General features: G+C 38.6%; 1 protein-coding gene across 1 annotated transcript in view; it reads right to left on the bottom strand.

The window, feature by feature from the left end:
• Positions 1 to 2,848: 2,848 nt before the first annotated feature.
• The window catches only part of CACNA1I (calcium voltage-gated channel subunit alpha1 I), a 3,136,920-nt gene continuing 3,113,696 nt past the window's right edge, over positions 2,849 to 26,072 (bottom strand). Inside the window, exon 36 of the mRNA XM_044073362.1 lies at positions 2,849 to 4,493. Coding sequence (XP_043929297.1) covers positions 3,822 to 4,493 — 672 coding nt within the window. The 3' untranslated portion in view covers positions 2,849 to 3,821. The remainder of the gene's footprint in view (positions 4,494 to 26,072) is intronic.

The following is a 26,072-nucleotide window of genomic DNA, read 5'->3' as shown; positions in this document are numbered from 1 at the left end:
AGGTCTACCTGTACAGTACAATTAGGTGTACCAGCACAGAATGATTAGGTAGATGTACCTGTACAGTATGGTTAGTTCTACCTGTACAGTACGATTAGGTAGGTGTACCTGTACAGTACAATTGGGTGTACCTGTACATTACGATTAGGTAGGTGTACCTATACAGTACAATTAGGTGTACCTGTACAGTACGAGTAGGTAGGTCTACCTGTACAGTACAATTAGGTGTACCTGTACAGTATGATTAGGTAGATGTACCTGTACAGTACAAGTAGGTGTACCTGTACAGTACAATTAGGTAGGTGTTCCTGTACAGTATAATTAGGTGTACCTGTACAGTATGATTAGGTGGGTGTACCTGTACAGTACAATTAGGTGTACCTGCACCGAACAGTTAGGTAGGTGTACCTGTACATTATGATTAGGCACCTGTGCAGTATGATTTGGTAGGTGTATCTGTACAGTATGATTAGGTGTACCTGTACAGTACCATGCAGTGGAAGATAGTTAACTTTCTTTAATCTCAGCTTGGGTCAAATTTTTCATTAGCAAACATTGGTTAAATGGGAAAGAAATTTATTTAAAGTTTTTGTGAAACTTTATTGAAATGCTTTACCTTAATGAAATATTCATACAAAGAATTAGGAGATAAAAAAAAGATTTATGAATGTGTGGGAACTTGCTGAAATGATATGGTATAAATAAACATCTCATCTGAGTATTGTGTTTGGTTTTATTGCACATAGTATTAAATGATGTGTGCTGATATCCACACTGCTCCTTTATACCTTGCATTCTGAAACAGTTGAGTTTAGTTCTAGCTTTCTGCTTGCTTGTACACACTACTACCACTCCTTAACCAGGGGGTTATGATCTACTGTGCTTTCGGTATGCAGAGTACAACCTTACTGCACATTATTTAGGGCAATGTATGTATGTTTGCATTGTATTATAAAGTTATGATGATACTGACTAGTTCCTATGTTAAAAAGTAATATTTTTATGTAATATCTGGTTGGTACCAGTATTCTGTGTGGTTAATACTATACTTGTGTACACCCTTCTCAATTCTTTCTGATAACCACATGTTTTATGATGCAAGACAATAAAATTATTAAACAGAACAATATCTTGTCACTGCATCCATAACTTCTGACTCGTGGGACAAAACCATATTATAACATGGCAGGGATGCTACTTAATTTCATGTCTCACACCGGTACCCAGCAGTACTCATTAAATTCACATTCCAGAGCATGAAATGGTGTCAGCTATAGACTATAGATTTTGCTGCAAACATGTTAGCTGCTCTTGTATGCTGACTGACAAACAGAAGTGTGACAGTGAGTGAGTAAGTAAAAACAGCATGACTCCACAAGCCCATTACACATTCTGTTATGCTATACAAGGTACTGCATTGGGGAGATCTACCATTCACTGAGTGGAGACTCCCCCAAAGCAAACTGGATGAGTCAACCTTTTCAAAAATACAACTGCCAGAGTATTTTAAACGAGTTTCAGCTCTACTGTGAGATCTCAGTTGTATGAACAGTTTTCACACTTTTCAGGTGTTTTCTATTTTCTCCAATTTGTGAGCATGCAGTTAGTACATATAAATACGGGGTGAATGATTTGCCTCCCAAAGAAAGAAAGAAAGAAAGAATGAATGAATGAATGAATGAATGAATGAATGAATGAATGCATACATAAATTAGTAAATATTTTTTTCTTTTGAGTGGGTGTGCATTTCAAAGTTCTTGTCCAGTTCACTTGCGGTAACTCTTGAAATTGACTCAAAATGAATTCAATGAAGGATGAACCTTGATCATTTTCCCTGGTTGTCATCTTACAAATATATTTGCTTTTTAAATACATCTTTGCATTAGAATGACACAAATTATTTGGGTACATTTACTAAAATAATTTTTATATAAATCCCGTTGGCTACATAGACATCATGTAGTTAACTATGCTTCTGTTTATAATTTCTTGTGACTGATATATTTAAAATAATTGCTTCAATTAATATCCTGAGCTGTTCCTATTAATATACTGTGTTTGAAAACATTACTTCAAAGTTTATCTTGAAGAAAACTATCACAGTGGGATTCCCAAATTAGGGTTACATGGGTCTAGACTTTCTGTTGGCTCAGTAATGTTATCAGAAGAGTGTTTCTCAGAAGATTATTCATAGTGACTAGAACCCGTGTAAGTGCTACATGCAAACAAATAAATAAGCGTGCATGCACACATGCATGTATACATACATAAATGATCCAGGGCCTGTTTATGTAAACCTTCTGTCATCCATGCTGTTCAGTCAGCATTTTCAAAGTAACTGAGCCATTATCTAATGAGATGTGTACTGGCAAACCATATCAACTTAGGTGTGTGATAAATCAAGGTACAATTATCAGACTCTTAAGGAGGATAAATCCAAGTGAGTTCCTCTCTTGTTCCAAAAATACAAAACTTGACTACAGCACCTTGTAAAACCAGTCATAAACCTCTGTCCAAAATCCCTTATAACCTATAAAATAGTGCATGAAATATAAATAGTTGTCATCAAATTTCTCCTTCAAAAATAAGCACTGAAACCCTACCCATAAGTTTAATTAGTGAAGACAATATTGCTACTAGAAACATATTCCTGAACAGAAGTCATCCTCTATGTCATGTAACCCGGACTTTAAATGTTCCTTTCCTTTTGGCTCAAAAATATGTGTTGTATCAGACAGGAGTACTAGAAGCCACATGGTCACATCACTGACAGTTTATGCCTCTGAGAGCACTTAAATTCTAATTTGTGATTAAGTAGTAATTTTATAGTAATTGTACTAGTACCAGATGTTTTTTCCATAAAATGCAACAGTTATTGAAAAGAAATGACCTACAGAATTCTGTCATGGGGTGAAAATGTCTCAAAACATCATGAATACTTCTACTAATTAACTTTTATGTTGCACTGCTTGGCTTAACTAATGCAATACTTTATGCCAAGAAATTACATGTTTTGGGGTAGGGTGTGATTTCAGATATAACTGAGTCCCAGAAAAACTAAGGCCCTTCACCTCAGTAAGTAAACAATTATCATCCATTGAACAGCATACCACTGCCCAAACCAAGCTTATTGCCTGCAAATAACTCTTAGTGAAAATAAGAAGGGAACTAAACAAGTGTGATGCATTACAGCTAGAGACTGACAAGAAAAGTTCTCTTTTACCAGCAGCCACAAAGTCTGTGTAAAATTCAAAATATAATTGTCTGACATGTTATAGCTATATAGCACAGTTTTTATCAGACAAAATTCATAACCTGGTATGTTGGGAAGGATTTTTGCATTTAATACCTTTGGGCTTCAGTCAGTATGTGAAGAAATTAGTCTTTTTAGCAGCCTTCTAAACACATTCGGAGCAATTCTGTTTCTCCTTAATTTCTTCCACCAGAAGGCACCCCCCACTTTAGAACAATTTGTGCCAGGGAGTCAGACAAAGGGGAAGCAGCTAGTCAAGCCACGTTAATGGAAGAAAATAAAGAACATTTCCAAAGAATCAATCTCCTAATAAATCTTTGCATCACATTATTTGTATTTTACATTCCCTCAAGATTTTGAAATTGTTTTCCACTTTGGAAGTTAAAATAAGATGCAGTCCATTCATTCCTATAGGTCTTCTTTTAATTCATAGAAGACAAAGCCCTGTAGACCACTGTTGCATTTCACACCTAATTTGTAAAACCACTGTGCTCCAAACTCAGTGAGGTAAGCAAGCTATTTTGCTACTTCTGAATCTCAGAAATTATCCTATCATTTGTCTGTAACCTCATCTCTTCTTCTTAATGGCAGGACTCCTATACTCTGATCCTGAGTGGATGGATGGCCTATGTATTGTTGGAATTTCATCATTTTCTAACTGTTGTCCATTGCCTTTCTCCTCTTCACCACTTGAAGAATGGGAAGTTTTGCAGAAGTCTGTAACCCAAGATGGAGTGGACAAGAATCCTTGTGGGTCAACAGCATATAACTGCTTAGTGTCTTTGCTCCTGCTAACAACATCCAAGCTGCTTGTGCTGTTGCATTTCTTAATAAGTACTGGAGCTAATGATGAGTGAGAAAACAAGGAAGTCAAAGACAGGCTGCTTAATGTCTCAGATTGTTCACTATTTGCCCTTATACTGCTTCCCACCCCTTCTTCATCTGAAGGGTCCATGGAGTCTTGTTGAGTATATCCAGGGCTGGTACTTCCTCCACTACTGTGGCTTCGCTGGTGCCCCCTTGTGTTCCGTAGTGTGAAGCTTCGCTGATTATACACTCCTTGCTTAAGAGAAGTAGGCGCTAACTGTGCCTGAATTATATGAGATGCTGTGGTTGCACACGTTGCTGGAAGATGTAAAGTGCACTGTTGGGATTCATTCAGGTTCAGGCTGTCTTCCAGCGTTGTCTGCAGGCTCTCTTCAGAACCACTTTTAGAATCAATTGAACTACTTTCAGCAGACTAAAACAAAGAAAACACAGGAAAAAATGCATGTTTAAAAATAGGCATGGTTAATATCTATTATTCACTTTAAAGTAAGAGAAGATCGATATGCTAAAATGCACATTACTTTTAAATACACTTTTGAACATAACTGATAGCATGTATATTTTTTGCTACAAGTGAATTAGTTAATTTCAAAAATTAGTACTTCTGTCATTTGCAATTTAAGTAATGTTTCTAAAACAGCCTTCTCATGAAATCTTTTACTCTGCAGCTATATCAGTGATTTATCAGTACGAAACTGCTGTTTTATGTTCGCAGAATTCTGCCTTTAGAAAATACGTTATAGATATTTTATCTCCTTCACACTGCAGGTATTCAGGTGTTTTGGCTATTAACTTCCTCTATAGCAGCAATAGCAGAGAACCCATTTGTAAAACAACATTTAAAACACATGTTTATAACAACTGAACTATAGCAATCACCTAAAAGGAATAGACACAAGAATTGTTCAGCACATACATGGTTGCAATGGTACTGGTATTGATATTTCAAGTAATAATTTTGATTTTAAAAGTTGCAATGGTTGCAAAGTTTACAGTCATATTTTGTATATTTTTGAAATAAAATGACAATATATCAGGAAAACCACTGGCTAGGCATCTGGTATATGAAGAAAATTTGCAGATCTGTACCTCAGTTTCAGCACAAGATCTCATGTAATATTTTGCCATGTGCACTTGCTGAGACCACTGAGAAAAGCATGAAATTGTATTTTTAATAATCTTACATATAAAAACATGTTATATCACTGCAGGGGTACTGGATTGAGGCTATGTATGAGTGGCAGATTGCTTACAATTATGTTATCTTTCTGATATTACCTTGCAATGTTGTCTATGTAGTATATGGTACTCAATAGTTATGGTTATAGGTTCATAGGTAGGTACTAGGCTATCTGCCTGAGGGCATTTATAAGCCTAGCCAGAGTGTGTTGGCTTTTGCTGCCCCCATTGAATAATTAACTGATCCTCCGTCAAGCAGAGCCAATTAAGTGATCCCAGGGGTGTATTTTCTGTTACCCATCCACTCGTCAAGATTTCTCTTGAAGAGTGTTAGTGAGGGGCTCTGCCTGATGTAATTTGGAATTTTGTTCCAAAGCATGGGGAGTCTCTGTGACAGGAATCTATCCCTCCAGCATGTTCTATTTATTGTTGTGGCCAGGTTTAGCTCACTAGAGCATGTGGCTCATAGTGACTTGGAATTCTTTAGGTGGAGCATGTCCATCAATTCAGAGTTGGACATGGCTTTGTAAGTCAGGCAGAGATCACCTCTGAGTAAGCGATATGCCACTGAGTACAGCCAGAGTTTTTTCAGTCGGGCTGCATAGGACATATGTTTGAGGCCAGTAATCCTCTTGGTAAGGTACTTCTGTGGTCTTTCCAGCTGTTGGAAGTGTCTTGTGAGGTACATTCCAAATGGGGCATTGTACTCTATGATGGGTCTAATGAGTGACGAGTAGAGGGGCATTATAACCTCTTTATTTCTAGATGCAAACCCTTTAGTAATTAGATGGGCCACATAGAAGGATTTTCTAACTACTTTGGCAATATGATTGTCAAAGGAAAGATTACTATCTACCTGAGTCCCCAGATCTCTTATTACCGCTTCTGTATTAAGGGGGCTTCCACCTATGTGGTAATTCGTGGGTGTTTTGTTTTTCACAAACGGGATGACTATGCATTTTTTTGGCATTTAGCTTGAGGCCATGACTTTGACACCAGGTGTCCGTCTCAGTAAGGCCCTTTTGGAGGCTGTCCGTGTCAGCCGGAGAGTCAGTTATGGCTCCCAGTTTGCAGTCATTGACGAACTTAGTTAGCCATAGTCCTCCTGTGTTTGCCTGTACTTCTGAGAAGTATATGCCAAACAGTAAGGGTCTTAGGACCGAGCTTTGCGGGACATCACATGTGACTGGTTTAGAGTCGGACCTGGAGCCCGCTATTCTTACCATGTGAGTTCTGTCTGTAAGCCAGTTGGCAACCCATCTCGTGATGTAGGGGTTTATGTTCAGGCTGGTGAGTTTTTCTTTAATACCTGAGTGGGGAATGGTGTTGAAAGTCTTAGTGAGGTCAAGGTAGGCTGCGTGAACCACCTTTCCCTCGTCTATGGCCTTGGCGACTGTCTCAAAGAAGTCAACTAGGTTTAGTAGGCAAGATCTGCCCTTAACAAAGCCAAACTGGGTCAGGTCAGGTGTTTGGAGGTTCCCAATGTCTTTGTTAATGAGTTCCATGATGATGCGCTCTATAGCCTTGCAGACCAGGCTAGTCAGGCTTATGGTGTGATAGCTACCAGGGTCAGTTGTGGCCCCTCCTTTGTGGAGAGGAATAAATGTTGCTGTGCACCATTCTATGGGCACGTAGCCTGTGGAGAGGTTGAGGTTGAACAGCGTGTTTAGGTGGGGGGGTTAATTCATTCTGTAGTTCGTGCAAGATGCAGCCTGGGACACCATCTGGTCCCACTGACGCTGTGTTTTTGGCTTTTAAAAGGGCTGTTTTCCCCTGTACGTCTGTGATTTTTGGGACACTACACTTTTCCGGTATTGTTGTGGGCCCTTTTGGAGGTGAGAGGGGGGTGAAGTTTGCACTGATTCTATCTGCCAGGATGTTGGCAATATCAGTAGGTTCAGTATATTTTGTGCTATTTTGCACTAGTTCAGTGCATAGATGAGAGTTGCCACTTAGATTCTTAACATAGCTAAAGAAGGTTTGTGGTTATCTTTTGAATCCTTGGCTATTTTTCTTTCGAAGTTAGCCTTGGATAATTTCATGAGGGACCTTAGTTTTTTACTGATACTGATCAGGGATGTCTTTCCTTTTTGGGATTTGCCCTTTTTCTGAACTAGTTTCCTCCTTCTATTGTATAGCCTGTTTATTGCAGAGGTCCACCAAACAGGTTTCCTTCTTTTAGAGGAGTGAGTCTTGGTTTTGATAGGGATGGCACGATCCATGCATCCTTGTAGGTGCTCATAGAGTGCATTTGTAAAGGTTTCTGCATCTTGGGCAGCATTATCCTTTAGCGTGGGGGCTGCGAAACTTACCACCTCTGTTGTAAGTAAGGTGAAGTTTGCTTTAGAAAAGTTTTTTACTGTGGTTTCCTTAGTTGGGGGTGGTGGTGGGGTGTGGACATCCAGAGTGATTAGTTTATGGTCTGATCTAACCAGTGACAGGTTGACCTCTGGTGTGGAACACCTATCGCCCATGTTGGTGATGACCAGGTCCAATATGTTTTCACCTCTGGTAGGGTAGTTTACCAGCTGATCCAGGGCATTTGAGTTGATGAATTCCAGGAAGCACCGGGCTTGGGAATTTGTACTCAAGTAGTTTTCCCAGTGAATGGTAGGGTAATTGAAATCGCCCAATATCAGGGTGTTCGGTAGGACCTTCATGCTTTCCAGTGTCTCCAGAAAGGTGGAGTGGTGGTCCTGGGTTATGGAGGGTGATCTGTAGCAGGCCACAATTTGCATTGCAGATTTGCCCGATGTTAGTTGCACATGGATGATTTCAGAGGTATCATGCTGCACCACTAACCTGGAGGTGTAGGTATCCTTGATGAATATGGATACACCCCCCCCTTTTGTGTTTCAGTCTGTGTTCTGTGGCCAAAACGTGTGGTATGAGTTGTAGCCCAGTAGTGCTGGGGTGCTCTTTGGAGCCTTGAGCCAGGTTTCAGTTACTGCACAGATGATGATGTTCTCCATACTGAGGAGTGCTTCGAGCACGTGCATTTTGAGATTTAAACTCCTGGCACTGAGTAGCATAACCCTCAGTTTTTTGTCAATTGTGCTGTTTACAGAGGTGGGTTTGACTTTTGAGCCTTGCCTAAAAAAGGCACTATGGGGGCAGCAAGAGTCTTGGCCAGTATTCAAAAGCCTAGGGGTGACAGGTGCAAGCCATCTCTTGCAAAGCAGCGCAACTTGTCGAGCATGTCGTCCCAGGCTGACAGACACTGGATCCCCTTTAAATGACACCAGAAGCTTAGCCAATTGTTGAAATTTATCATTTCTTCTTTGTACTGAGGTATCATTCTTGGTGACGGCAGGATGCTAGTCAGGGTCAGGGTCATACCAGCCTGGGCTACATGATCAGAGAGCTCTTCCATGTCTCTTTTCATGTAGTCCAGGGAGGTACGTCTCAGGTCATTCACACCGACATGAACAATGACAGAGTCATATTTATACTTGTTTCTGGAGTGACCTGAGTGCTTGTGTTATGTGATGGATTCTGGCTCCCAACAGGCAGCTAACAGTAACCTTCTGTTTGTCCAGCCTAGTGAGTGGGACGTCAGTGTGCCTGACTATAGAGTCACCTATTACTAGTGTGTTAGGTATGTTATTTCGCCTTAAGGGCTGTGATTGTGCGGCATACTGATTTTGTGTTTTATGTGTTGTCTGGTTTGTGACGGGAAGTGCAAGTTGTTTGGGTGTCTGCTTTGGAGGTCTATGATGCTTTTGCAGGTTTTTATTTAGAGCCTCTGAGTATGATTTTGTGTATTTATGTGTATTTTTTGCCAGTGCTGTTTTAGTAGGTCTGTGTGTGGCTGGAGTTGTGGTGCAAGTGATAACCTTCTCCTTTTGACTGTCTGTTCCAGTCTTGGGTGGAGACAGCTTAGCTTCCAGTTTGGCTGTATAACTGCATCTCTCACATATATTTGTGTTTTGTGGTAGGAGGAGAGTGTTGTTTGTGTACATGAGGCAGTTGTAACATTGCCTCAGGATAACCAGATTCACCAGATGGACTGGAGAGTGCACCTGAAATTGCCCTTTGGTCATGCCTGAATAGTAGGGTGAGCTGCTTAGTCGCTTGGTTGGTGAGGGGTGAATAAAGAGCTTTGCCCTGCTGGGCAATCAGTGTCAGGGTATATTACTGCTTGCTATTAGGTCTGAGCAAGTGCTGGGCTGTAGGATGCTTTTTGAGTGCTTAGGTTGAGAGTTAGACTAGTTTCAAGGGAAAAAATGAAGAGGAGACTTAGTGGAGCCGGGAATAATTTAACCGTAGCTAACCAGCACTGCCCGGTGAACAAAACCATGCAAACGTGGTTTTTATAGTAGGGAAATGAAAGAGATAGAAATTAGCCCAAAATGGCCAATAAACTACTAACTTCTGGGCTGGAACCACTCCTCCAGGGATAATATGCCCTTGAAAATATATTTTTAAAAGAATAAAACCCAGCTGGTCATATAGAGTCCCAAAGGACTGAATTTATATATAGACAGAGCCTCAAAATAAATGTGCTAATAGAGGAAAAACTGAATTCTGGTGACTTTTTCCTTAACTTGATAAACCAGGATTTAGAATAACTGTTTTCAATACAATAAAAGAACCATTTAAATGCAGTTCTTGGAGGACACTTTTTCTTTTTATTGCTCTTTCTTCACTAAGAAATTAAACAGCCTGTATATGTCCTAAATATAAAGATATATATATATATAATCTGCTCTTAACCAAACTGTCGAAACTTAACCTCTCTCCTTCTTCCATAAATTGGTTCTCTAGCTATCTATCAAATAGAAACCAAGCTGTTAAATGGAAAAAGGCCACTTCCCCTTTCCTTAGTACCCCCACTGGAGTTCCTCAAGGATCTATTCTTGGTCCCCACCTCTTTAATATATTTATAAACGATTTTCATAAATCAATTCCTTTTGCAAACATCATTCAATATGCAGATGATTCTACCATTATCTGCTCTGCCACCTCCTCCTCCCAGCTCCAAACACTTACCCAGGAAGCTTTTTTAATTACCGAGCAGTGGATGAGAATAAATCACTTGGCACTCAATGCCTCCAAAACAAAACTTATGGTATTTACCCCCTCCAAATCCACTTCCTTCAATATAAACTCTTTCTCAATTACCAGCCAAAATAACTTACCCCTTGAACTAGTGACTGAAACAAAGCTACTTGGTGTACAAATTGATAATAGGCTTAGCTACAACTCCCATCTACAACTAAATATTAAAAAAACTCATCAAAAACTAGGTATGCTCTACCGCCAAAATCAATACCTTACAAGCTCTTCCAAAATCACACTCGCTTCCTCTTTTCTCATCCCCTCCCTTCTCTATGGGGCCCCACTACTGACCAACCTTCAGTCCTCTCTAAAAAAACAGCTTTCCTCCTGCTATAATAAAATCGCCAAATTTGCTAATGGACACAGGTCCTACACACACCACTGTTCCTCTCTCCAAACCCTAAACTGGCTCGAACTACCTAATCATCTTACTTATATATAGCTGACTTTCGCTCACAAGCTCATTCTTAGTCCTTCTCTTTGTCCATCCCTGTCTTCTGCCTTCAAAATGCACCTACCAAACAGAGTATTAAGGTCTAACAATCAAAACCTATTAGAAGTCCATAAACCATCTCATCCCCCAGGTAAACACCTACTATCCTTCAACCTTGCCCGTCTCTGGAACTCACTCCTACCAACCATTCGTACCACCTCTAACATTTAAAAACTCTCTCCATACATACCTGAGGTCCCAATGGGATTGCTCTTGCTCTCTCCCCTCATAAATTTATTATATCTCATCATCCTTTACACTTTTGATACGTATCTCTACCTAACAAACCAATGTTCCCTCAACATACCCACTCTGTAAGGTTATTGATGTCTGCTTGAATAACTCCTCTAGATGAATATCACATTACTCTTTCTTTTTTCTTACCTCTCATTTATCCTCATCATACTGTACTGATTCGAATGCTTTTGAATTGTGAGCTTAAATGTTTTATGTTTTACTCTGTACAATCTTTTTGTATTTTTTTTTAATTTTGTATGCACCTAATTTTGTCTGTATTGGAGCTTTTCTCCCCAGGACTCCATTGAAAACGGGTTCTTTTGGCCCAATGGACTATCCTGGTAAACCAACTGCAAATAAATAAATAAATAAATAAATAAATAAATATATATATACTTTACATATTTTCACTTTATGCCTATAACATTTAATTGAACATTTATTCAACCTCACAGTAGTTTAACATAAAATTATGTTTATTTAGACAACTGAAAAACTTTAAAACGCAAAGTGTAAATGGGTATGTGTATAAGTGTGTTTGTGGGACTGTGTCTGTGCATCCATATGTGTCCCTGTTGGTGTCTGTGTGCATCTCTGTGTTTGTATCCATGTGAGTCTGTATGTGTCTGTCCCTGTTGTGACTGCATGCATTTGTCACTACTTGTGTTTGCGATATATATATATATATATATATATATATATATATATATATATATATATATATATGGGTCTAGCACTATTCACTGAAAGCACATTTCACTGAAACACATTTCACTGTGCACAATTCACTGAAAGTTATATATGGCCTTTTCCCCCACTGTAGTGCGACCCTGGAGTTAGAATATATAGTAAGGGGGGTGTGCAGGGCACTTACATCACAGTTTCCAGTGAATCCCTACATTTTTGTAGTGTCCAATAAGCACCAAATACTCACTAAAAGGCAGACTTGAAAACATGAAGTATTATATCACATGCTCCATCTGCATGCTTTTTATGTAGTGTTGCACAAGTAGCTCTAAAGTCTGCAGATTTGGTTTGGTCCTTTAAAATTTGTAAGAGGGCAGTCTGTAGCATGATCTAGCTATATTTTGAGGAGAGTTATATTGATATGTTTAATGTTTTAACAAACCTTCAGATCACTGGGTTTCATTATAATGCCATTGAAATTTTATTAACACATAAACAAGTGATTCTGGTGTCTTACATATAGATAGACAGATGTATATATATATATATATATATATATATATATATATATATATATATATATATATATATATATATATATATATATATAGAGAGAGAGAGAGAGAGAGATATTACATATTGATATAACAGCATCAAAAACGGCAGCAGAGCTGCTGCCACTTTGTCCATACAATAATGTTTTTTGTTTTTTATTAAAACAGAAGGCATAATAGCAATGCATAATAACAATGCATGGTACAAACTCTTCTTCAGAACACTAAACAACTCACATACTCACTCGCACACTTTCTGCAATCCCTCATACTAGCTTAGGTTTAGCCACAAATAAATTTAGGCAGATTCTCCTCCTGCCAAAATTCTCAACAGAATATGTTCGCAATGCCTCATGCTCCTTCAGATTGCATGCTTTTATTTATTTATTTGTTTTTATAGCAAACGTCCCAGAACCACTGTTCCAAGCTGATAACTCCCCCTGTATAGAAAGGCAGACTTGTCTGATATCCAGGCCTCTAGCCCTAATTTTTATGTATTTAAATAAACAGGCAATGGCGTGACAGCAGCATATTTTAAGGAAACTCTACCTAAAAAGAAATCTACCTTTCTTTTCATAAAGAAAAGACATAAAATATTTTACATTGCTTACATCATTATTTACAAGGCATAATTTTTAGCACACCATATCACATCAGTCTGGACACATCTTACAATGAGATTAGATCCTTTGCACTGTGCTACAAAATGTATGTTTATTGTAAGTCTGGAACACATTGGAGGCACTTAGGTTCATAGGTACACAGGTGTGTACTAGGCTAATGGCCCTGCAGCCTTTATAAGCCTAGCCCATAGAAGTGCCCTGGCATGCCACCCATGTGTATTAAATAATTTGTTTATCTACTTATTTTTTGTTTGTGTATTTATTTATTTGTTTATTTCTTTTTTGTTAATCATATTCGTGGTTTGTTCCACAAATCATTTTCAGCCATTACCTGGGCTAGTATGGCAGTTATAAATTTCATTATAGAATTTCATTTGTTAGAATTAAATAGGTCAATGGCTCCTTCTCCTTCAATACCATGAAGCAACTGTAGTCACAAAATTATTCTATATCTTGTGCAATTAATCATAATGGCATCTCATCTAATACCAATGAAGTTATTGTTCCCATGTACTGTGCTCTTGTTAGATCCATATACAATATGATGCACCCTGTGGCATGTACCTGACTAGGTACATCAATAAACTCAAAAACCTATAGAGGTTAATAAGAAAGGATCTCAGGCCTTAAAAATTTTAGTTCTCAGAAGAGGATAGAATCACTATATCTGTAATCCATCTTTTATAGGCTCTTGAGGGGAGACCTGTCCCTTGCTTTCTGTGCTGTCGGGGGCCCTATTATATGAGACCTACTCTTTCTTGATGTATCAAACAGCCAATACTAGAACAAAATATCTCACTTTACATCAGGTAATAAATAAAAACTAAATGGAAATATAGGTTAATTACACAGCACCTCCCCTTTCTTGGAATAGCTTTCCTTTGCACGTCAAGCAATGTGATTCAATGTGGTCTTCAACATAGCATAGAAAAATGGATTGTTACCCTAAGATATGCCTTGAGACTTACAGGACTTGGCCTGTTTGAAATGATTGGTACAGCACAAGGGTTGTTATTGGCAAGACATGCATGTTCTTTGGTTGAATAGCCTCATATTTCCTATGATTTGTATACTATTGACAGAGCATACTAGAACAAATATATAGAAAAAATAAAATGGCTATCAATGGAAAAAGAGGCAACTGAGAGAAGGTGCAGTTGTATAAATAAACTTACCATAGCAGAAGATATTTGAATGAATAGTGCTGCACTAATCTTTGCTATATGGGTTATGGCCTGCACAGAATATAACTGCAATGCACCTTCTAACGCCCAGACCATAAAGAACTTGAGCAGAACTGGAGAAAATCAGCAGTCTGGGTGCCAAGCTCATCACGGCTTTTATGCCAACAGAAAGAGGGAAGATACAGCCTGAAAAAGTCAGTTCTACGTAAATGACAATCAATAAATGTCGTCAGCAAAATCATACAAACATAAGGGGATGGAGGGAGGAAGGAATGGAGAGAGTGGCTATTGTAGCAATGATCATGTGAACATCTGTTCTTATGACTGTAGCATGCATATAATGTGATCACTGTTGCAAAAGCATGATTCTCCATCTCTATCCTAATCAATAGAACACTAACTGATGGAACTATCCCCTCAATCTGGAAAATATCCCACGTTATCCTACTCCACAAAGGTGGAAGTTCAACAGAACTGTCCAACTACAGACCCATTGCCATTCTCTCACCACTAGCCAAATTAATGGAGAAGTGCATTCATAAGCAGCTTATGGACTATCTCATTCAGAACAGTCTGTTTGCCAACTCTCAACATGGCTTTAGGCCACATCACAGCACCACCTCTGCCCTCCTTTCTTTTACAAATACCATGTTCCAAAATAGGAACAACAGGCTGTCTTCTGCCCTATTTCTAGACCTGTCAAAGGCCTCTGATATGGTTAACCACAAATTACTCATCCAGTCCCTAAAATCCATCTCCCTAGATAACCATGCTATTCAGTGGTTCCTATCCTATCTGAATGGCAGACAACAGGCTGTATTATGACAGGGCACACTGACCACCCTGCTACCTCTCACCCTTGGTGTCCCTCAGGGCTCTATTCTAGGTCCTCTACTCTTTTCTATCTTCATCAACAATCTTCATACTGCTATCGCTGATAAACCTGCATTCAATATGCAGAAGATTTTACCTTGATCTGTATGGCCTCCACCCCTTTAGACCTGCAAACATTAACACAAAACACATTTAACACAGTTAAAAATTGGCTCTCTAATCACAGTCTGTTGTTAAATCCCAACAAAACTAAACTGCTCCTCTTTACCCTCACCAGTAGATCCACCCCATTTTCCTTCTCCATAACATCCAAAAACAGTACCTCTAGCTCTCCAGATGACCATACTAAGCTTTTAGGAGTAATAGTGGACAATAATCTCAAATTTGATATGCATATCAATAAAACTATAAAAAACATTAATAAGAAGCTTGGCTCATTATATAAAAGCAAACCCTTTCTAACTCCATCAGCTATGACTGCAATCGCCTGCTCACACCTACTCTCTATCCTTCTATATGTCTCCCCCATACTCTCCAATTTGAGCAAAACTGAACTTAATAAGCTCTCTCACTGTTACAACCATATTGCCAGATTTGCCATAGGCTCAACATATAGGACACATCACTGTCAAACCTCAGCCTTCTTGGGTGGGTAGAACTGCCTAGCCTACTTCTGTTCAATCAGCTTATAGTAGCACACAAAATTCTGTACTACCCTGAAAATACTCCGGCACTCAAAAATATCATAAAGCCATACAGTAATTCAAGGCAACTACGATTATCCAATAAACTGTTGGTCCAAACCCACAAAGCCATTAACTCAACCGGCGAATCCGTTTGCTAACATCATTGGTAAAACTTGGAATTCACTTCCATCTAACCTTACCCTCGAACCTTCTTTAAGTCTCTTCAAAAAAGGCCTCAAACAGTATTTTAAAGAGCACTGGCTTTGTCCCTATACTAACCCTGATTAATCACTACTTATTCAATGCCTTATTTAAATTAATATTGTACACATCTCTTGCTCATAATAGCTTGCTGTAACCTGTTGTTTTGTATACTATTACACACTATCTATATTGTGAGTACCTACTAGAAGGCTTTGTAAATATGTTTGACATATATCTGTTATGTTCTATCTGTGTTATCTGGAGAATTTCTAGCCGGGCCTCCGCTGAAAATGGACATATATCCAGTCGGACTATCCCGATCAACAAATGTAAAATAAAATAAATAAATAAAAGCCTTAGCTATATGGATAGCTTATAAGGTTTTGGAAAAGGAAGGATTAGGGTCCAGAATCCAGCTGAGAAGGGCCCTAGCAAAGGCTGCACTGGACCAGGAAATGTAGTTTGTCGTCTTTTGTAAAAGTAAGTACAGAGGACCAAGATGCTGTCACTAGAATATTTCTAGAGTCAACTCTCATCCAAAAAGCCACTGATGAAGCCAAGGCCCTATTAAAATGTGTCTTGACCTTGTCTGGATTTCACATGCTATGGCAGGAATAGCAATAGAAGACAGAATAGGATAACATTTAGAAAAAATCTGCTTTGACACAGAAATGATAGCTGATCTGAATTTTCGAAGGTATAAGTCCCATCAAGATAGTATCTAAGTTGTCTGTGAACATCCAGAATAGGAAGAATCCATCATCTAATTATTTTAAGGTTTTGGAAAGAAGACATGGAGATGGATAACTTGGCTTAAAGTAAACGTGGATACCAATAGATATAAGTGAAGTATTAGCTCTCAAAGAAACCCTGTCTTTGTGAAAAAAAATAGACAAAGTTGATCCAACATGGCAGTCTGCAACACAAAAATCAGAGCAATCAGTAAAGCTGAGTTCCTTGTTAAGATCCTGAAATCATCTTGATGAGATGGTTCAAAAGGATTAAGAGTTATTTTTTCCAAAATAAAATTAAGATCCCAAGTAGGAACCACCAGTTTTCTAGGTAGAAGGGTATGCAAAACACCTTTCAAAACATCTTGACATGGGGATACACTGAAAGAGTGGCCAACAAATGAAAATTAATAGAGTAAGCAAGGCCATAGGATAATAATTCACACAAATATTGTTGAAACAGAGAAATACTACCCTTAAAATAGTTTTGCTTCTTAGAATGGCACCAACTAGAAAATATTTTTAATTGGCCAATATATGATTTCCTAGAAGTGGGCTGCATTGCATCCTTTAATACCTGCTGCATGGCCTCAAAAAAAAAAGGCAAAGCTCTATCATCCAGGGGAAGTGCTACTGAAATTGTTTTAAACAAGGTTGTATCAAGAAACACCTGTCCTGTGTGAGTAGTTTCAGTCTTTGAGGAAGCTTGTGGTAATAGCCCCTGCCATTTCCAATAAAAAGGAACTGTTGCCTGGGCCAGAAGGAAGTCACCACAATGAGTCTTGGTAGTCCTTCTGAATCTTCAGAATTACCCTGACTATCCACGGAAAGGCTGAAAAGGCATACAGAATAATTCCTGTCCAAGGAAATGAGAATGCATCTGTTTTCCAGGCCTGCTTGCAAGGAGTCCTGGAGCAGAATTTTTTTTGTTATGAATGGGGGCAAATAGACCTGTCTGAGGTGTCTCCCACAGCTGGATCAAATCTTGGAAGATCTTTTATTCAATTTCCATTCATGACAGGCTGTCCAGGTCCATCTCAGTTTGTCTGCCACAATGTTTTGCTCTGAGGTACTGGAAGATAAATGTAGAGTGAGATTGTGCTGAAAAAAAAAAACATATAAAAGGCTACCATCATGGTTAATGTGCACAGAGGATAAGATCTGGAAGCACCACTCTTATTTATTTATGTACCATATCACTGTGGTGCTATCTGTAGCCACTTGCAGAAGCCTTGGAATCCACAGCTGATTGATGGAATTGAGTGCATTTATAACTTCCAGCATCTGAGTTATGTTTATATGTTTTGGTCTGTATTTTTTGGTAAAAAAAACTGTACTTTTTCTCCAAAGGCAAAGCTCTTCAAGCAAAGTCTGAGGCATCTGTTGTTATAGATCATACTGGAGGTGGAATAGGCAGTGGAAGACCTGGATTTAGATAAAACTGGTCTCTACACCAAATCAGTTCTCCTTTCACAAATTCCAAATTTAAAACATCACGGGATGTTGATCTTGGTACCATGCAGATTTTAGATACCATTGACTCTATGTCATGTGGACTCTAGCTAGAGGAATCATGAGAATTGTAGTTAATATGAATCCTAGAACCCTGAGAAATTCCCTTGCTGAAGTCCTAAATTGAGATGAAGAAAGTACAGCAGTGTAAGTCATACTTACATTTAACAGTACATGTTTGAATTTCACACTGCCTCAGTGGCATATGGGTTCTGTGCCTGCACAAACCTACACTGGCAGCTTTTTAGAGCTCAGAGTTCCCTTATCTGACTCCCTGTGACAGGAGATTGGCTAAGCCTCTCCCATCAGGGGAAGCCTAACCTTTGTGCCTCAGTGGCATATGGGTAGATTCCCAAAACTTACCATACTAGGAGGTGGAAGGATAAGAATCCAGGAGCACCTGGTGAATGGTCCTCACAAAGACTACTCTGGATCTTGTGAAGGAATCCAGTTTGTAGTGCTTTTAAATGTATGAACAGAAGACCAGGTTGCTGCCCCTAGAATGCTTCTAGAGGCCACTCCTTTCCAATATGCAACCAAAGAGGATAAGGCTCTGGTGGAATGTGCCTTATACTTGCCTGGTATAGAGTTAACATGATGGAAGTAACAAAAAGGAACAGCAGAGGACAACCACAGAATATTTGTTGGCTTAGAGACAGGTCGACAAATCTCATCTCGAGAATCTTTCCTGAAGAGCTTAGTTCTGTAAAGGTAGTACCCTAGCTGCCTGTGCAGATCCAATGTATGCAGAATCTTCTTACCTTTGTTTTTAGGTTCCAGAAACAAAACTCAGAGACTGATGGCATGATTCAGAGTAAATTCAGAAACAACTTTTGGAATGAAAGATAAATTAGTGTGAAAAACAGCTTTATCTTTATGGAAAATCAGAAAAGGTTGGACCACTTTGAAAACTTGCAACTCATAGACCCACCTTGCAGATGTCACAGCAATAAGCAAAACAGTTTTCCAAGTCTTGAACTTTAAATAATACTGAAAAGCAGGTTCAAAAGGCAGTATGGTCAATTTTTCAACAAGGAGGAATTTGCTTTGAAGGGATCTGAAATGCAGCACTCCTTTGTCCAACTGTTTGACCACAAAAAGGGATGAAAGAAGGGAATCCATGGGCAGACAAGATGAGATGGCCACAAACTGCACCTTAATAGATGCATAAGATAAGCCATTGTTGAGTAGCTCACACAGATATTTCCAGACCAGAGGGGTAGACACCATAGCAAGACCTCTGTTATAGGCACCACTTAGAAAACCTCAACCACTTGTAAGCATAACATTTTCTGATTGTAGATTTTCTTACCTCCTTCAGTACCAGCTGCATATCCTTATGGAACAAGTGTCTAAAAGGTATCAAGATAGAATCATCCAGGCTGTCAGTTACAATTGCTCTAAGTTGAGGTGCACCAGTTGCCCCTCAAACTTTGTGAGCAGAACCAGAGTGTAAGAAAACTTGTCATAATTGCCCCTGGGCTAAAAGGGGGAGGGGCACCACAATGATCTTTGGCAATTCTTTCTGAATCCTCAGAAGTAAATTGAATATCAATGAAAAGGGTGGAAATGCATAAAGGAACATTCCATACAATGCAATGTGAGTGTATCTGTCCTCCAATCATATTTGAAAGAATGTATTGAATAAAGTTTTTAGAACTGTCTTGCTTTGAAAGCAGATGAACAGATCTGCTTGAGGTGTTCCCCACATGTGAATCAAATCGTGGAAGACTTCTGTCCTGAGTTTCCACTCATGAAGGTCCATCAGGGATCTGGTTAGTCTATCTGCCATTATGTTTTGCTCTGAAGGGATGTATGAGGCCTACAACATCAGAGAGTGTTGTAAGGCTAGCTCCCAAGCCAACAAAAGAGGGTATGACCTTCTACCCCCTTATTTGTTCAGGTACCAGATGACTGTGGTGTTGTCTGTGACCACTAAATAGGGGACCTGGAAATCATATGTGGTGAAAAAAGTTTAAGGCCATAACAGCTAACATTTCTTTGACATTTATGTGCTTTGTAACAGCCGCAGGACACCATTAGCCTTGCACTTGAATTCCCCTGAACACTGCTCCACATATAGTATCTGGCAAGTTCATCTGGACTGACTAATGTGTGGTCTGGCAAGAAAAGAGTAGGCCTGGATTGAGATATATCTGATCCTTCCACCATAGCAATTTTCATTTCACTAATTCCAGCAATGGTACCAGGAACACTAGGGGATGCAGGTGCTGGGTCCAACAATTTTTAAGGACCATTGAATCTTTCTCATGTGGAGTCTGACCAGTGGTGTGATGAGGATCATTGATGCCATGAGGCCTAGAATTTTGATAAATTATTTTGTGGAGGGAGACTTTAGAAGAGATAAATCCCTGAAAATGTTACAAAAAGTCTGGTAGAAAGGCCATTCTTTTTTTTTCTGTGTCTATTATATACACCAGACAGACAATTGCTTCTGTGGATGTGAGAAAGACAGGAATTTAGTTTCCTCTTGAATTTGGGATCAATTGGAATGTGTTGATAAGCATCTTTCAGACCTAAAGTCACCGTGAAACTTTTGTAAGTAAGAAGGGTGTAGGGACATCTACAGGGTAAGCATTTTAAATTTGGGTGCTTTCAGACAAGTATTCAAGTAACACAAATGTAATGCTAGTCAACACAATAGATCATTTTTGTGCACACGAAAAAAATTTGGGGTAAAATCCTTCTCGTTTTTGTGGTGCAGGAAATGGTTCTATAATCCTGCTTGAAACTTGTGAAGGAGTACTGGAGAGAACAGATGTATCTGGTTAGGTATGGTGCAGGGGGATTCCCCTGAAGGGAGCAGGATTTTCTGTGCAGTGCCAAGAGTACCCTCACCGAATTATTCTCAGCACTCATTTGTCTGAGAATATTGGTGCCCATGCTGCTGGGTTGAGTGAAAGCTGTGGGGAAGTGTAATGGGGATGAGGGATAGGATGAAGGGATAGGACTTTCTAAGTCTCAGCATAGTCCTTTATCAGGGGAATGATCTGTTTTTGAAGAGACCTTTTATTTGGTTTGGAAGCATTATTCTCCTCACAATTCCTCTTGGCACCCTGTCTCTTGTTAGGCTGGAATTTTTGTTTGTTCTGCCCTTTGATATTGGACATCTATTTAGGGAAGAACCTAGGAGTGCAAAACATTGTAGATACCTCATGCATCCACGTGCCTCTGTCATCCCATTATTTGAGAATCTGAGTAGCAGCAAGACAAAACACAAGTTCAGAACTTACCAAGTAACATTCAAAATCTCATTTTTAAATCCTCAGAAAATTTTTGGTTATGTAACCAAGCATACCTACTACATACAACAGAAGTAGCTGCATTTCTAGGAATTGTGTTCATACTTTCCAGGACACTCCTCTAAACATTCATATAACAATTCTGTTTAGTAGGCAAATATGCAATAAACTAATCTAAACTGTAAGCACATTACAAAATGAATCTCTGCATAAAGCCCTCATAATTTAAAAGTCTAAAACCTAAATTACTAGTAAGACAGCTTTTTTACCCTGAGGTTCTAACTACTTGCCAATTTTATTCAGGGATATAGGGTTAGAGAAGCCAAGGGTCTCTTAGTCAGCTGCCAATGGAGCAAAGAGAGTTGCAAGGTCAGAGTACATCTTGTACTTCCTTTTTAGGAAATGGTTCAGTAGTCAACAGGGTTTGACATGCAGTTTTATAGACATCTCCTAAGGCTGGTAACAGAAGAGGAACAACCAAAACATTTGGAATCTCATTCTCAATAAGATCATAAACTCTGCCATTGTCCAGCTTAGCTCCAGATTCTTCCTAGACAAATACATCTCTAAATCTAGCTAGCCTCTGTGGAAAGGTGAACACCTGCTTAGGTTTTTGAACCTGATCTGCTTCTGAAGAATCAGATCTGACAGACTCAAAGTGCTCATTTCTGTCTGCATCAGAGTCTCATCAAAATTTGCAGCCATAGACTGATCTTTAGAGAAGGTTGCCCCATAGTTATTCTGAATAGGAGAATAGTCTCTGAGATCCGATGACTGTAAATCAATCTTAGCTAAGGAAGCCACATCAGCCCTATACATAGTAATAACCTGCTTGCCTGCAGTGTGCTAAAGTTCCTGCTTCTTTACTGTGAAGTACAATAGTGGGCAAAATATCTGAAGGCAGACTATTATGTCCAGCAATGGGTTCTCTTACTGGAACAGCACCCAGAAGATGTGTCTCACACCAATACCATAGAGGGCTGTAGGCTCACACAAGGGGATGATGGGGAAAAAAAGTAAGTGCTCTGTGGGCCGGCTTAAGGCAAGAGCAGATTTACAGACTGTAGGCTAAGGCATGGTTTTGTTAACTTTTTTCTTTTCAGGTGGAACTGGATTTGATGGGAAAAGGGGGGAATTAGCCTTTTTTCAAGATCCATCAAGTGAGGGAGAGAAAATACCAGCCAGAATTATATAGTGACACTATTAATAGCTGAATAAGGTCATCAATAATACAAACAAATAAACTATGTTCTCACACAGCAAATACAATTAAACTGCACTAAATATATCAGAAACAGTTTAAAATGTGCTAAGCCTTGTTCTACAACCTACTGTACATAGTACAGTAAACAGCAGTACACACAGTCATAGTAGCAAGTAAAATTCACTTCTCCAAATGCTGCTAAAAATGAAATACGTGTCATTAAATCAAATAAAAAACAAATATTCAAACAGCATAAATAAGCATTTTCTTGAATATTATGTGTCAAAAATGAAAAAAATCAGAAAATTTAAAATAGTTTGCTGTAAAATGAAAATGTGACAATATACATGGCTACAACAATGTTAAATCAATGGTAAATATCTTATAAATAAAGATAAAAAGTGAAAATATGCAATATTTTCCTGTCAGAACTTCAAAATGAACCAGATAACCAACAAAAATAACAGATGCAATTAAATTGCAACTCTACATGCACAAGGCATTCTCTAGTGTTCAACTGACGCAGGACTTCAGTTCCCAAGTACAAAGTCCTATAACTGCTAAATGGCAGTTTTTGTCTTATAAACAACATAGCAGCAAGTTAATATGTTAAGATTCTTTCTCAGAGGAATTAACAGCAGCAGAAAATTGCAAGTATATTACAATAAAATGTTAACACACACACAAACACACACACACACAAACGCGCACACACACACACACACACACACACACACACACGTACAAATGCATATAGATAGAAATAGATAGATATTTTTTTTTAATAAAACAGAAAAACATCAAAAGTATATATGAATAAAGAGGAAGGAATTTTTCCAAAGAGATCCTATCAAAGTCTGGATGTGTAATCAACTAATGTAGGCTGTTGAGGAGATTCAGCTGAGTGATTCCTACAGCTGGCTCTAAAAGACTGGGCAACTGACTTCCTGTGACAGGATTTAGGTTTCCCCTGATGGGAGGAGTTAGAGTACACAATTCTGCCAAAGTGGATTTGTGCAGGCACAGAACCCATATACCACTGAGACAGTGTGAATGAGAACATCTCAGGAATAGATCTAAACATAGATGTACTTTTTAATTTTGAAGAAAAGCTATTTGAACTGAAGTATCTGGGAGACACCTTAGGAATGCAATCCTGTGAGAAAGAGTCAAACAAGATTTTTTTAATTTTCTTTTGGAAACTCAGTCTGTGAGATCTCTTATCCAAGTGAGGGATTACTGAGACTTTGAAAAGGGTAAACAAGTCATCTTAATAAGGAAAATTGTGAAGGCCTTGCAATCTTTATCAGATTATCACTAGAGCTAGATATTTTGTGAACACCCTTCGAGCAGTGGGTACCCTAAAGGGCAATGCACCTAAAGGGCAATGCAGAGAACCTACAGTGTGATATAGATACAGAAAACCTTTTAAAAATGCTGAAATCTGAGGCTGTAGGAATATGATGGTAACATCCTTTAAATCTAGAATAAACAAAAAACTAAAAGTGGTAATAAGTGGTAACTAACCGTGAAGGAACAGCATTTTAAACATTGAAAGTTTCACAAACTGGGGAGGGGCCTAGATGGCCAACTGAGAGCAGTGAATTTTGACAGCTCCATAAACTAGTATAATAATATAGGAAAATGTTATTATTTTCAAGTTTAAAACGTCAGAAATCTATAGATAAACTAATAAACTACACAAATATCAATTTTGGTGGAGATGTACAAACATTTTCCTGTCAAGTAACTTGGAAATATATTGAGTCAGCAAATATGAACAACTCAAGGAATGCTCATCCAGATGCTGCTTTGAAAAAAGAACTGCAGTTGATGACATCTACCTTACAGGAACTATCTTTGAAGATGGATGGCTTTAAAAATGACTTAGAAAACCTCAAATTAAATTCTCAAAAACAGACTGATACTCTTGAAGGACTATTACAGGAACACCATACAAAAATAACAAATATAGAGACTTCTCTAAATGACATTGATGGGAGACTCAAAGAGGAAGAATTCCAAATATGAATTTCTGCTTAAACAGAATACATAGCTGCTTAACAAAATAGATGACTTAGAAAACAGGGAAAGGAGAAATAATATAAGGATCTTTGGTCTGCCTGAAAACACTGAAGGTGAATACATTATTTCAGTCTTAACAACCTTGATTCCTGAATTTGTAGACATAAAACAATAAGTAAGAAGTCACTGAAAAAACAATCAGTAAAATCAAAATGAAAACTCCAGCAAAGCTAGAACTTCAACTGAGTGACCTCCCAAACCTCTTGTATCAGAGGCACATGGGATATATGCAAATGATCCTTATGAACATCAGGTGTTTCAGCTAATTGGCAATTCTGATTGCCCATGACTTGTTTCATTGCTTTAATGGACTATTTCAGGCCAATAAAGCCAAACCCCACTAGCTGTGGATATGCATATTTCAGCCTTGTTATGATCTCATCAGCACAGCACAAGCAGAGTGCTTGACTAAGCATTAGAAACACAGGGCTGTTACACCCAGCTGATGTCCATTATCATTAGGGTCACTGCAAAAATATCCCAAACAACAAAATAAAACAATGAGTGAGAAGGTCACTGAACAACCAATCAGTAAAACCAAAATGAAAACTCCAGCAAAGCTAGAACTTCCACTGAGTGACCTCCCAAACTTCTTGTATCAGAGGCACATGGGATATATGCACATGATCCTTATGAACATCAGGTGTTTCAGCTAATTGGTGATTCTGAATGCCCATAACTTGTTTTGTCACTTTAATGGACTACTTCAGGCTAATAAAGCCAAACCCCACTAGCTGTAGATATGCTGGGTGTAACAGCCCTGTGTTTCTAATGCTTAGTCAAACACTCTGCTTGTGCTGTGCTGACGCAGTCACAACAAGGCCGAAATATGCATATCCATAGCTAGTGGGGTCTGGCTTTATTGGCCTGAAATAGTCCATTAAAACAACAAAACAAGTCATGGGCATTCAGAATCGCCAATTAGCTGAAACACCTGATGTTGATAAGGATAATTTGCATATATCCCATGTGCCTCTGATACAAGAGGTTTGGGAGGTCACTCAGTGGAAGTTCTAGCTTTGCTGGAATTTTCATTTTGTTTTTACTGAATTTGTAGACATGAAAGAGGGACTTTCATTTGGAATTGAAAGGGCACACAGAGCACTGCGGAAACCTACTTCTAACTCAACATATACTCCACCTAGATCCATAGTTATAACATTTCTTTCATTTCTGGACAAGGAACTAATATTAAAATCTGTTTTGAGAAAATCACCCTTAAAATACAATCAAGCCTGATAAGGTTTGACAATGATTATTCTTTCAGAATACTAGAACAAAGGTAAAATGTCTGGCCAATAATAAAACCGTTGAAACAAAACATTAAAGCACAGCTGGCCTTTCCAGCCAAAATAAAAATACTTTTTGCCAATGAGATGAGAACCTTTAATGACTTAGAAGAAGCTACTATATTCATCAAAAACAACAACATTGTGTCTATCCCAGAAGAAATG

This window comes from Protopterus annectens, chromosome 1.part0 (assembly GCF_019279795.1).
Source record: "Protopterus annectens isolate FY-2018-M chromosome 1.part0, PAN1.0, whole genome shotgun sequence".
NCBI lineage: Eukaryota > Metazoa > Chordata > Ceratodontiformes > Protopteridae > Protopterus > Protopterus annectens.
Note: the sequence above shows the minus strand (reverse complement) of the source record. Positions and strands in the feature narration are given on the sequence as shown.